The 14,955-nt window shown below is 31.8% G+C and overlaps 1 protein-coding gene across 6 annotated transcripts in view; it reads left to right on the top strand.

The window, feature by feature from the left end:
* LOC127280923 (homeotic protein antennapedia-like) overlaps positions 1-14,955 on the top strand; it is a 364,206-nt gene that overhangs the window by 25,560 nt on the left and 323,691 nt on the right. Inside the window, exon 2 of one of the 6 annotated variants that reach the window (XM_051304332.1) lies at positions 1,698-1,824. The exons of the other annotated variants lie outside the window; for them this stretch is intronic. Within the exon in view, the coding sequence (XP_051160289.1) occupies positions 1,698-1,824 (127 nt within the window). The remainder of the gene's footprint in view (positions 1-1,697; positions 1,825-14,955) is intronic. 6 annotated transcript variants of the gene reach the window in all.

The raw sequence follows: 14,955 nt of genomic DNA, 5'->3' as shown, positions 1-14,955 counted from the left end.
TTCACGTCCAACCTCTTTTTCTTTCTCCTTTTTTTTTTCCTCTTTCGACGCATGTTCTTGAATTTTATTTATTTATTTATTTCGAAAATTTCTCGACATTGGTCAGTAAAATAATAATTCATTGTCGGTATATTTTCTTTGAATTATATCAGAAAGTAGACATTTTTATATGGCAGTTGCATATAATGAAAAGCATAATTCCATTCGGCTTTAGGAATATTTATTACCGACAAGTTCATTTGTAAGAATTATATGCGGGTAATGAGTATATGTATATTTCTCCAATATATAGTAATTTGATTAATGTTTTTTTTTTCTTCTTTTAACTTGGAAAATTAATTTTTTTTACCAGAGGGCAAATTTTTTATTTCAATAAAATATTAAAATTTCCAAGGAAAATCTGTAAGCGGAAATGAATCGTAGAAATTTCTCTAAGATTTCAATTGTATATATATATATTGGGTTTCATGGTCCATTGAGAAAATTCGCAGCTACATCGTTCGGCCATTTGGGCAACGCGCCATCTACCTGCGTAAAAGCTCGTTTGACTCACTTGGATTTATGGTTTCGAAACGTTTAGTGTTCTGGTTATTTCGTGAAAAAGGACCGGTTCGTTGGCGCAATTCGAGTCGTTGATCCCGCGCGTCCATTCTAAAGTCTCTCCCTCGATATTCTCTATCGAGCGCTCTCTTAACTGCGAAATTATTATTGTCTGGCATACTTACGCGATCCGTGGATAATTTTCCCCTCATTGCCACGATTCCCATTGTAAATGTATTGGAATTTCGAACAATGAGAAAGAGCATAGTTATTACCACTCTGCAAATAATGGATTATTCTTTCATTTTTAATGTCTTTAACACGTTACCTTTTTCTTCTACAATTATGATTGGTTAGATTCTAATCGAAAAGGGGTAAATATTGGCGCGCACCAATCATAAAGCTCCTTCTCCCACTCTTGGTAGAGAGGGGGGGAATGTTTAGTGATTGGCGCGCTTTTTATGTGCTGCGCGCGCAACTAAACGCGCACCAATCACGTCGCTCCTTCTCCCACTCTCGCTAGCGATTAGAAAACAGTTTCACGTAATATGATGTTGAGGAATTTTTTAAACCGCACTTCGAAGAGTTGGAGTTAAATGGTTTTCAAAACTTAATTTTGCGCGCGTGAAGGAAAGATTAGCAAAATTAGCCTCTAATCGTCGGATATTTTATAGACATAATCTTCGATGCACAAGACTGGCTGGTTGTTATTTGTGTCTGAAACTTGGCTCGCAGGAGATCAACTCCTCTTGGTCGGGGGCCGTCTCATTATCTGTTCTCCGATGGTTTCACGCTGCGCTTTCAGATGACTCCCACAGTTGCATATTCCCGTTTTTAAAATATGGGCGTCAATATTTTGGGGGCGGGTTCTTTTAACACTTTTACAAAAAAAAAAAATCAATTGTCATTTTTTTTTTGACTTCTCTCGAGGTTTCTTTTTGTTGAGAATTTTAGGATAATTATCCATTGACCTTCAAATCATTCTATTTATGTCACAGACAATTTTTGCCTTCATTTTTCTATATTTCACAATTTTATTGTTTCATATTCTATTTTTATATTTTTTTTTTTGAATTTAAATTAATTATACGTTTTTATTTTAAATTCCATTTTGTTGTCTATATACTATTATTTTTTTCTTTATTTTTCTGTTTTAGGTACTTCCTGGTTTCTTGATCAGAATAAAAATATGTCGCAATGTAAATTTGAGGGGATTAAAAAAAAAAAAAAAAAAAAAAAAAAAAAAGACAAAAATGGAACAGAGAGAGGAACATTAATCAAAAGGTTTTTAAGAAGCTTCTCCATAATCTTAGTAAATCTCATATAATTATTTCATAACAAGTACATGTGTGCAAGGCCGTCAATGTGCATTTTTATATCAGCTTTTTTTTTTTTTGTTTTTCTTGTCCAACAAAGTAATAATTTAGTGCAATTATTCATAATGTATAGGTTAAATTAATAATAATAAAAAAAAAAGAGTCACGGAGGACAATTATTTTGAAAAAGGCCAAAACCTTCGAGAATATATCCTCACTTCTTAATTTCCCAAAAGACACGCGCCAATTTTACTTGTCAAACAACTTTTTAAAAAACTGAATATTATAATTAAATTTGACATCAGATTTTTTTTTTATCACATTAATTGAAAATTAAAAAACTATTTTCCAAAAAGTCTTTTTCCGATAAAAATCAGAATTGAAAATAAATAAAGAGTGTACGTAATTCCATCTATGGCAAAAAAATTAAGGAAGGTAACACACCCCTCGGTGGCCTTTTTTTAGTTCTCCCAAGAATGATGCATGGCGTTATGTGCCCTTCGTCCTCACCTCTTTCCCTCTTCCATCCTCACTGTACTGTTATATAGCTTGAATCTTTCTGTGTGCCACCATTAGCCTTTTTTTTTTGTTGGAAGACAGAAACAGTCGAAAAAACTTGCTGATAATAATAATAACAATACAAAAAAAAAAGAAGCTACAAAACTATTCCTGTTAAGTTGCATTCCATTTATTTAAAGTTGTCAGACCACCCCGGTTCGAGATCTATATGGCACTCTCTCTGGCGCTGTGAATAATATATCTGACCCCTGACGATTTCTTCCGTCGTTCTAAATCGCCGATAAATCCTTATATATATCAAGCACACTTTTATTTTTTTTGGGATTTTTTTTTACGAACACAAATAAAATAATTTTCAAAGGGGAAATAAAATTTGATTTTAAAAAATGTGGATCAAGATAAAATAATTTATCATTCAATTTTATTTCCTTGAAATTTGTAAAGAATGGAAAATAACGCTTAACGCGATTGGTGCGTATTCTCGTCAGTGAAGAGTAGGGAGGAACGCGCACCAATCACAAAGCTGAAAATCACATAGTCGATCATATTCTGTTATAATTTGTTATCTAGATGTGTTTTTTTGTTATGAAATATTTATTTGGAATTTTATTAAGTGTTTATAAAAATTTTGTTAATAAAATCATTGAAACGTGTGGTAAAAATAAGTGAGAAATTGTTTGTATTTTTTATGTTGACTGGATTAATTATGCGATAGGAGATAACATAACTAGATTTTCTGTTAAAGAGTCAAAAGTTGTTGAATGTATAATTATAACGTACAGTAGCAAAACTATATATATATATGTTAGAAATTGCAAGTGGCAGTTATTCATTTATTCACATACTTTGTTATTAAAACAGCCACGTAACGTGCACAAATGTAAAATAACAATACAGGAGATTCGAGATATAACACCTTGCATGCTCAACACTGTAAAGTGATTTCAGCTACTATTTGAATATAATGCGAGCATTACATGTAACATAATACCCTCAACGGACGCGCCATAATTATATCAATATAATATTGCAGACACGCGTCCAACCGATAATTAGTGACCACATATATATACAACACAGGATGCACTCTATTTTATTAAAATTAACAAGATTCTCTCTATATATTTTATTTTCACCTATATATCTCGATTGCTGTCACTTATATTTGACATAAAAAGTTTTAAGTGTGAAAAAATTCACTTAAGTGCGCGCTCACGATACGAGTATATGTTAAATATATATATGGTTCATTAAGATGACGGTTCAGCACGCAAAAAAGAAAGTATGAATTTTAATTATAATTTCAGGTGGCAATGAAATTAAGTTTTATTTTTATTAATTTTCTGCTATTTAAATTTTTCAGTGAAGAAATGATAAAAATTTATATGTATATATATATATCTTCTTGTGGAGAAACCGAACCCTTACAACTTTTATACAAAACGAGATCCTCGGGTTATTCACTACTTTTCTGGAAAAAGGGAATTTTTAAAAAATTTTATCAAATTTTTTAAAAAGTTTTCAGACATATATTTCAATAAATTAAAGTTATCTCTAAAAGTGACCTACTGTGTATACTGGCATAGCCTTTCCGAAACGTACATATTGTACAAGCTGGTAATACAAAGCCACTCAGCACACAACACGCAATCGCTTCCAAGGAGCTGGTTCTAACTTATGGCGATTTCTTCAAGACAACCCTTGTTTATGGGGTGGCGTACATCGATCGACATTACTGATACCGCATGACATCAAAGGGGTTATTCCTTTAAGGCCTCTTTACGATCCATTTCATACAAGATTCAAAACTTCTGATGGACCTCCAAGATCGTGAATCCATATATATATATATATATATATATATGATTCTCCTCTTCTAATACTCATTGCAAAAAAAAAAAAAAAAAAAAAAATTACAGAACGCATCCGCGAGGTTGATCGCACGATACAATGAGTGGCAGATTATTTATTGCATTTAAATGAACCCTCACCGTGTAATTGCGGCGTGATGCATCGCAATGATTTGCGAGCCGTGCAAAAAGCTTATATACCTCCTAGAGGTACCGGGGGGCGCGCATCATATAAGAGAAGAGACCCCGCGTGAACCGCACCTCTTCACTGCGTATTGACCGTAATGGCAAGTTATTATATACATTCTACGATGTTGTTGAGTGCTCACGATTCTTTCGCCATTTATATATATATATATATATATATATTGCACCGCGTGTTTATATACATATACCTATATATATATATGTATAAACACCAAAAGAAGTCACGTCTCATAGAGCGCGTCCTCAACATAACATTGCTAATCGATCGATCGATCGGGACATGATCCCTTCGGAATTTACAGACAATCGTGTCGATTACCGTCATTTTACCTGCCACATTATGTTGCCGATCCAATGAATGCACACTTTGAGATTAGCTATATATATATAATATTTTATACGTGAAAGTCAACACCGATCATGCCATCGATTATTGTTTTATATTTTAAATATAGAATATTGAAATAAAAGAAAATTTTTGTAATGAAAGAAAATTGGATATATTTCAAATTTTGCAATTGCTGACCGATGGTATATTTAGAATTTAACAACAATATATGATTTTGTAATTGAAAAATAAAGAAATACGACTTTTTTTTTAAATTTCCATAAAATTTTTTTTTTTTTTAATTTTTATGGATATTTTTAAAGTTTCGTGGACCATAGCTACAGTTACCATAGCAACCGTTTCCATAGTAACGAATCCATTACCATAGCAACCGTTTCCTTAACAATTGTTTCCATATCATCGGTTTCCATAGCAACGCATCTATTACCATAGAAACCTTTTCCTTAGTAACGGTTTCCACAGCAACCGATTCCATAACAACGGTTACCATAGCAATGAATCAATAACTATATAGCAACCATTTCCTTAGTAACGGTTTCCATAGGAACTGTTTTCTTAGTAACGGTTTCCATAGGAACCGTCTCCTTAGCAACCGTTTCCACAAAAACAGTTTCCATAGCAACGAATTTATTACCATAGCAACCGTTTCCTTAGCAACCGTTTCCATAGTAACGAATCCATTACCATAGCAACCGTTTCCTTAGCAATTGTTTCCATATCATCGGTTTCTATAGCAACGCATCCATTACCATAGCAACCTTTTCCTTAGTAACGGTTTCCATAGCAACCGTTTCTATAACAACGGTTTCCATAGCAATAAATCTATTACTATAGCAACCGTTTCTATATTATTGGTTTCCATAGGAACCTTTTCCTTAGTAACGGTTTCCATTGGAAGCGTCTCCTTAGCAACCGTTTCCATAGTAACGGTTTCCATAAAAACAGTTTCCATAACAACGAATCTATTACCATAGCAACCATTTCCTTAGCAATTGTTTCCATATCATCGGTTTCCATAGCAACGCATCCATTACCATAGCAACCGTTTCCTTAGCAACCGTTTCCATAGTAACGAATCTATTACCATAGCAACCGTTTTCTTAGCAATTGTTTCCATATCATCGGTTTCTATAGCAACGCATCCATTGCCATAGCAACCTTTTCCATAGCTATGTCTGCATGATTTATATATATAAAATTCAATCAGAAGCCAATTTCATTAAAAAAAAAATTCTTCAACAATATTTTGTTTAAAATTTTTTACCTGTCTGTCAATTTAATTTTTGTCGCAAATTTTTTTTCTTTTTCATATGTATATACATTTGTGATTTTAATTGTGAAATCATTTGTGGCTTTTGGCTTCCGGACACAAATTGTTGAAACATTTCCTTAATTGGATTCTCTGGTATTAATATTTGATGAAGGGATACAAGTCTCAAGAAGTTGGATTTAAATGATTAATTATTCGAGTTATATATTGAGTTAATTGCTTTCTAATTGGAGAAGTTGAAAACCTTACTGTTTCTCTCGAAAGCTTTTAATTAAGACCTTCAATTTATATAAAAAAAAAAAAAAAAATGGTATTAATATATTACATGTATATTTAATAATAGTGTATTTTATAAAAATAGTATATTTTTTTCCAAATTTTTTCATTTAATTATTTAATTGGTTTTAATTATATTTAGAGTAGTTCTTTTTTTATTCTCTGTGTATTATTTATTAACTTTGCTTTAAGTGACTTAATTTGCAATATTTCAAGAAATTCACCAAGAGCGTCGACCACATCCTAACTTTATTCACTGGATCGTTTGACTAAAAGTTTACGACAGTCGAGAAAATATATAAGTGTAAGTTGGAAACTTTAACGACGACTTTCATATATCATATTAGCTTCTCACTGGTTGCTTCAAACTTTTCTTTTACTCTCGACTCCAAAAATTTTGATGAAGTTTTAGTGGCGAATAAAGTAAACAGTATTTTTCCTTGCACTATAACTTTGGAAAAATTATGTTTATATATATATATATATATATATATATATAGAAGAGTAAGAAGAAAATTATTTTTCTTTGAGAAAATATTAGGATATTAAATTAATTTAAATTTGGCTAATTTATAACTGTTAGTTTTGGTTTTATTCAGAATTTGAACAATTATAAAAACTTATTTTGTATATACTAATAAACTGAGTTTTTTTTAATGAGATTAAAGGGGTTATAACTGTTTAAAATGTTTTGGAGCGCAATACGATTACAAGTGGATAGGATTTGAATCCTTCTAGCGAGTGAGTCAATGATTTATGGATATATGGTAAGCCGCTCGTTACATATATGTATATATATATGCCACACATGCATATATCTATATCCCGCAAGCGTTAATGGCGCAAGGCGCCGAAGAACCAGAAGAGGGTCACCGAGAAACGTCCACCAAAAGGGTGCTAAATATTCGAGTGGGGGTAAAACGTAGGGAAGGTCAGGATTCAAGTTCCGCAATTTTCTCCCCTTTACGCCACTTTATATATATGTATATGCAGTTAAAAAATATTCTCCCCGTCATATTCCATTTAAAGGTCAGTGAACTACATTGGCTCCCAATGGATTTTAATCTACTTTCACTTTTTTTTTTTATGAATCTGTTAGCGGAAATTCGTTATGATGATTTTAATATTGGTAATCGATGTAGAAGTATATATTCAAAAATATGATTTTCATTAAGGAGCATGCTAAACCTAATGATAATTAATATGATTCTTAACAAGTGTTAAAATTATTGCTAGTATTACAGAAACAAAATCATCAGCATCCAGCATGTGCTAAGTAGAATTATCCAAAACCATTGCTAATATTGCAAATACGAAATCTTTAAAGGTTGGCAGCAACCTAAACCTGGTGATAATTAGTATATGATCCAAAATTATTGCCACTATTGCGAAAACAAAATCTTCAAAATGAAGAGCATTCTAAACTTAGTGCTAATTAGGATGATCCAAAACTAATGTTACAAGAACGAAATTTTGAAGATTGACAGCATCCTTAACCTGGAGCTAATTAGTATGACCCAAAATCAATGCCTCAAAACAAAATCTTCAGAATCCTAAAGATAGTGCTACTTAGAATGATCTAACACCATTTCTATTATTGCGGAAACAAAATCATCAAAATTTACATTTTAAATCTAATTAGAATGGTCCAAAGTATTGTTATACTATTGCAAAAACAAAATCATTAGTATCCAAAACCAATTAGCATATCATTGTTGCTGTTGTAGAACCGAAATTATAAAAATCGATAGCGTTCCTAAATATAATCGCAGAATTATCTAAAATCATTTCTACTATTGCGGAAACTCATTAAAATTTACAACATCCTAAACCTACTATTACCGGAAACAAAACCATCAAAATCTTCAGCATCCTAAACCTATACTGCTAATTATATTAGGAGTGTCCAAAACTATTGCTACTATTGCAAAAACAAAATCATGAGCATCCAAAACTAATTAGCATCATCCGAGACCATTGCTGCTGTTGCAAAACCGAAATCTTTAAAATCGATAGCATCCTAAATCTAATTAGAATTATCTAAAACCATTTCTACTATTGCAGAAACAAACTCATCAAAATTTACAACATCCTAAACCTACTGGTCCAAAACTATTATGCTATACTATTAGAGAAACAAAATCATCAGATTTCTGAACTTGGTGCTAATTAGTATGATGCAAAATCATTACCTCTGTTGCAAAAACAAAACCCTAAATCTGAAGTTAGAATAATTTAGATTTCTATAGAAACCAAAATCATCAATTTTGACAGCATTTAAAATGCTATTATGTTAAAAAATATACTTCTGTTAATTAGTAAGATTCTGCATAGGTTCACTGTTGTACAATTAAAATTGAAAAATTTGTAGCAATATTATTTATCTCCGTTTTTCATTAAATACTTTGCTAACATTTGAACAACATATAGAAGTTGTAAAATTATATTTACGGAAATACTGCAAACTATAATTAATAGAATAGCGACTCTCGGTGTGTGTTCGACTTGATGAATATATAGAGAAGCTAGCGATACGAACTGTGGATAGAGGGCAAGTTGGGGAGAAAAGAGGGCGACATCGAGGTGAAATGCGTGAAGGGGTAGGATATGCGGCGAAGAGGAATTAGTGTATATAGCGATGAAGTTTTGGTATGCGTGAGTGAAATGAGTGGATGGTCGGCGTCACGCCACACAGACTTGGAAAAATTATGGTTACTGCCGCGAGAACGGGAAGGGCAGTCAACTAAAAATAATATTACATTTTACCGACAGCCTAATTTTGTCCCAAGGTATATATATATATATATATATATATACATACATATACATTAACATTCAGAGAGAAATCAGCCTCTTTTTTTAATAATATGGCTTCTTTCGTAATCGCGGTGCAAAAAAAAAAATGTCAGCAATGCTCATTATGTCTATGTGCGACCCTCAACAAATATATAGCAGCACTTACAGTCAACGACCGGAAGACATTTTCCTCAATCGTCACAATCTTCGATCCTGCTTTATTATCCAGAGGTCATTATTTAAAAACGGCGACGACATTATTATTTACTTATCTCTTGATAATGATTTTTTTTTTTGCAATTATCATCTCTTAAAGAGTTTTTTTTTTATAAAAGAGCATTCAAAAATATAGTTTTTCCTAACGCGACCTTATGAATTATGAAAATTAGCAATTATGGTATTTGCGGAAAAAATTATATTAGCAATTATTCTTGATTAAAAAATAATTCTTCTATCGTATATAAACTCAGTTAATATTAGTTTAAAATGGATTTTATAAATATGATAAAAGAATAATTTAGTTCGTAAGTATAAATATAATTATTATTTATGAAAAGCTATCTGCTTACCTGCTCCATTTAATTGGTACTTATAAATTACATGAATCGACGTTTCTTTAGTGCGAATTATTTTAATTATTTTATTTATATTCCGACAGGAAATTTATTTCTGTTGATTCATATTTTAATTTATAAAAAAATTTATTCAAAATGACGAATTAAATCAAGTGGAAATCATTTATCAGCAATTGTAAAAGTGATTGAAGGGGGGGCTAAAAAAATTGGGATCGATCTAATTTCTATACAAATAAATCAAATTTCGTTCATTTGTGAGGTGAAAAAAAATTTAACAAACCCTTTTTTTCTCATCCCAATAAAAAAAAACCTATAAAAATACGATTACAGTAAATAACGGATGCAGAGGAGAAGAATAAAAGAGAAATAAAGTAACAAATCATATGTGCTCGTAAAGGCGTGTATATATAAAACTTATGTTGTGAGCGTGTTAATCGTTGTGAGCCTAACCCGTTGTTATTCAAACCTAGCCCTACCCGTAACCAATATATAGGGAGCCACGTGGTTACCGTTTTGACATCCATAAAAGGGTCACCCGAATCAGTAACGTTGAACAAGTGTAAACGAGCCTCTCGGGTGTGGCCTAAGTAAATGAACGCCATCTGCCGAACGACCTTCGAACCCCGTTGAAGTGTAGAACGGCCGGTAAAGTAGAAATCCCAAACTTAAAGCATTGATACAACACTGGGATGGGAATTATGTGAATACGATGAGAAGAGTGTGAAGAGGGGTAGAGGCTTTCTCTCTCTCTCTCTCTCTCTCTCTCTCTCTCTCTCTCTCTCTCTCACAACGTTTTATTATCGCTTGAGTGCTTATAAACCGCGGTGAATCGCTTCATTTTGGTTTTTATGCAGCCGTCATTCTCCAACGCTTGAAGTGATTTTATAGCCACGTTGCACGTTATATACCCTATGTGTGGACGTGTACAATTACGTTACTTTTTCGCAAAAGCTTTATAGTCTACAATTGTACAATCTCATTCGTTTAAGAAAACGAGAATCGAAATATTCCCTCGAGTATTACGTGATCCCATTATAAGGTATAAATCATTTCTTAAATATTTATGAGCTTTGGAGAAACTTGATTTTATGATAAGATTGAGGGGTTTTTCGATTTAATGATGCTTTTGATTGATAAATTGTTTATTGGTTTTACAAAAAGGATTTTTTTTTATCTCAATGTGAAAATTGATAAATCTTTTGATGATTTTTTCTATAATGATATGCTAATGAAAACTAGTATCGAACTGGTAGCAAAAAGTTTATCAATGGAAAATCCGGAAGGAGAATCGAGACAAGATAGTTTAAGGAACGTTGTCCTTATTGGCTAGTGAAAAGAATTATGGTTGCTGTGATGGTTTCCAGAGGAGTCAGAGGGGGCAGGTCTTTAAATGAAGGGGAACTCCCCTGGAGTAGGCAGTATGGCTTCTGAGATGGATTTCTGTTTAAAGATGAGGCTCGCCATTCTATACAGGTATATAGGGAGAATAAAAATTTCTTATGTATATATGGGAACCGTTGGAATTTCATCGTAAGAAATAGGTAGTCGAGACCCGCCACGCGAAGAAGAGACACGTTACCTCGTTAGCACATCGTTTCAAAACCTAAAGCTTTACCTGATAACGTCATACATGCCCTCGAGTGTCGTGATCAAACTCTCTCTCTCTCTCTCTCTCTGTTCTATACTAGGGACTTATCGGTCCATGCATCGGGATTGGTCGTCGTTCTCGGGATGACTGAGTGCTTCCGTTGATAATAATTCACTTTTGATTTACGTACATGTCCAAACCAAAAGATAATGATCAAAAAAAAAAAGTTGTTTGCCAAAGAATTTTAATTTATAGAAACCCTCAGATAATATTATAAAGGTATTTAATTAGATTTCTATTTATTTTTGTGGACATTTTTGTAAAAAATAAATTTTATTCTTCAATATTATATATATATATATATTCATAAATATAATAATGTGTCAAGAAACTTTTATATTATTCTCTATCGATAAATCTCATTAACGAGAAAATATCGATTTACAACCTATAATCCTTTTTTCTATATAATCTTGATGGGGAAAATAATTCTTAGTCTCTTCCAAACGGAATTCCGCTTTCGTTTTAATTGGATGGATGTTTAGAAACAAAAAAAAAGTAAACCTGTATTCTGTTTCTGCATACATTAAGCGATGCAATTATGAAACTTCCGAAAGGGAAATAGAAAACCCCATAGCAATTGCTCGGCGCAATATATAATATTTATAATAAATTGATGAAGAGTACGATATAGCGTGTGATGTGTCTTTAGTTATAAATAAAAGTTGAAAATGGCCGGCCTTGATGTCCAGGTGGCTGTAATAGCCCAGAGGCTTGTAAAAAAGCAATTCGATGTCGTTATCAAGGACTGGTTGAGAGATGATCATATACTCGCTTGGGAGGTCCGTTATCTAGTTCCACACAAGAGTTCGTCCCACGATTTTATACCAACACGCTAACTAACTAACCGGGCATTTACATTGCTAATTGCGCGCCTGCTTTTCCAATGTGGACAATGCGAAAGGGAATTAAACGTGGTGCGAGCGCGCACAAACCAACCGCGAACATTTCTGATTTCAAAAGAATTTCTTCCTTGTGGTTGTACTGTACTGAATTATTTCGAGAATTTTCAAAAAAAAAAAAACAATTGACAATTTTATCTTTAGAATTTCTAAACCTAATTAAGATGATCCAAAATCATTTCTACTATAATAGTGGAAAGAAAATCCCTAAAATCTATACAGCATTTGTAACTTGGTAATAATTAGCATTATCCAAAATCGTTGCTAATGTAACGATCTTCAGCATCCTAAACCAATTAACATTATCCGCATTGCTGTTGCAAAATCGAAATCTTCAAAATCGATATCATCCTCAATAATTAGAAATATCTAAAACCCTTTCTACTATTACGGAAATAAAATTTACAGCATCTTAAACCTACTGCTAAGTAGGATGGTCCAAAACTATTGCTACTATTGAAAAAACAATATCATCAGCATCCTGAACTAGGTACAAATTAGTATGATCCACAATCGTTGCTAATGTTGCAGAAACGAAATCTTCAGCATCCTAAATCAATTAGCATTATCCGCATTGCTGTTGCAAAACCGAAATCTTCAAAATCGATAGCATCCTTAATAATTAGAAATATCTAAAACCCTTTCTACTATTACGGAAACAAAATTTACAGCATCCTAAACCTACTGCTAAGTAGGATGGTCCAAAACTATTCCTACTATTGAAAAAACAATATCATCAGCAACTAGGTACAAATTAGTATGATCCAAAATCGTTTCCCCTGTTGCGAAAACAAAACCTGCATTTTAAACCTAGAGTACTACTTATTAATAGGATCCAAAATCATTGTCACTGTTGTGAATAAAATCGACAGCATGAACCTCTAATGGTAATTAACATTACCTAAAATGCTGCCACAACAAAATTATCAAAATTTACATAAACAGCATGAACCTCTAATGGTAATTAACATTACCTAAAATGCTGCCACAACAAAATTATCAAAATTTACATAAACCTATTTAATATAACCAAAATCATAATTAACATCATTTTCTTTTTGGCATTCATATTAATTTTCCTTTTCTTTTTTGTTGCAGGTAAGTTGCAGATTGGTCAATACGGTAAGAAATACAATTCTAAGAATTTTACGATAATTCTTATCAAAAAAAAAAAAAGGCGTGATTTAACAAACATTAAGAGAATAAAAATTGGATATAAAAACGGCAGACACCATACGTCAGGGGTTGTGTATTCAGGGGTCGATATAATTTTGGCACACGGTTCGCGCATCGAGGGAAAAGGCGCTGGCTCGAATATCAGGATTATGTGTATATACAGAATATGAAGGTGTATTATGCGCAGTGAGACGTCCCAGTATATAAAAGTTGTTTTATTTCACGTTATATATATATATACATAGAAAGAGAAGGACTATTCTCCTGTTATTTGACCCAACCACCCCATTGAAATCGAGTGGCTATATACTTTCCTCTTGGCGTGTTGTAATACACCAGCAACGTTGCCAGATGACCAAAATTTCTTTTTTCACCCCAATGTCGATTCATCCTCTATATGTAATTTAAGATGAGTATTTTTACTATTTTTTTTTCGACTTTAGTGTCCCCTTTTTCTACATTATACAAATGTAGGGGGATGTACCATTTCTGGAATAGACTCTCCAATCTTCATTTTGAAACTCCCCCTCTCTCTCTCTCTTATCTTTAGAAAAGATTGAATATTACGGATTTGTTTTATTGTGCATTTGCTTTTTATTTAAGTTTCATATGAAAGATTTTATTCTCCTTAGATTTTTATGCTTTTTGATCGTACCTAAAAAAAACTGCAATATATGGAAGAAACAATACTTGTGAGAAAAATGAATTCACAGAAAAAAACTGAGTTCAAAAATGAACCTTGAGAAACTCATTTTGAACTTCAGGCAAAAAGCATTAAAATGAGCTAGATCCGATTCATTTTGAGTTCAAGTTAAAATGACAATTATAGTCAATTAAGAAGCACTTTATCATAAAACCATTAATCAAAAGCATTGTTTTCAATGAACAAACAGATTACATTTGAAAAAACTTTGTTTCTTAAATCCCATTCATTGAATTTATAGAAAACAAAATAAATTATTTTTAGGTTAGAAACTTTTGAATTGACAGAAATAAATACCAACCATGCAACACGAAACATGAAATTTAACGGCGCCACTGTCTAAATACCAAAGATAATGGCGCCAAATTTAACTTGAAACTATAACCAAAAAATAATGTGTTATTCATTATAATAATGTAATGATTGTTATAACATTCTTCGGTTTAAATATTTTTAAATTATGTAATATTTTTAATTTTAAAAATAATCAAATAATTAATTTAAGAATATTATTATGTGACAGATTGTAATTACTACTTTATGTATAATTTAATTATTTTACATCCAAAGTCAATTATATATCTATTATATTATACTATTTTAAAATATAATGCATATAATAGTTTGTAAATGAATATTATAAATATAATATATAATAATAATTTATATTATACATTAACTATAATTATTTAAATTTATAGTTAAATTAAAGTAAAAAATATTTCTACTATTTCAATTTGAATATTGCGCCAGTGTGGCGCTGCATACATAAGTTGCAGTTGTTGCCAACATAATAATCATAAAATCTTGAATTTCAACAGAAACTAA

This window comes from Leptopilina boulardi, unplaced genomic scaffold (assembly GCF_019393585.1).
Source record: "Leptopilina boulardi isolate dan_hultmark-lab unplaced genomic scaffold, ZJU_Lbou_2.1 LbouV2_258, whole genome shotgun sequence".
NCBI lineage: Eukaryota > Metazoa > Arthropoda > Insecta > Hymenoptera > Figitidae > Leptopilina > Leptopilina boulardi.
This window is presented reverse-complemented; position numbering and strand designations above follow the sequence as displayed.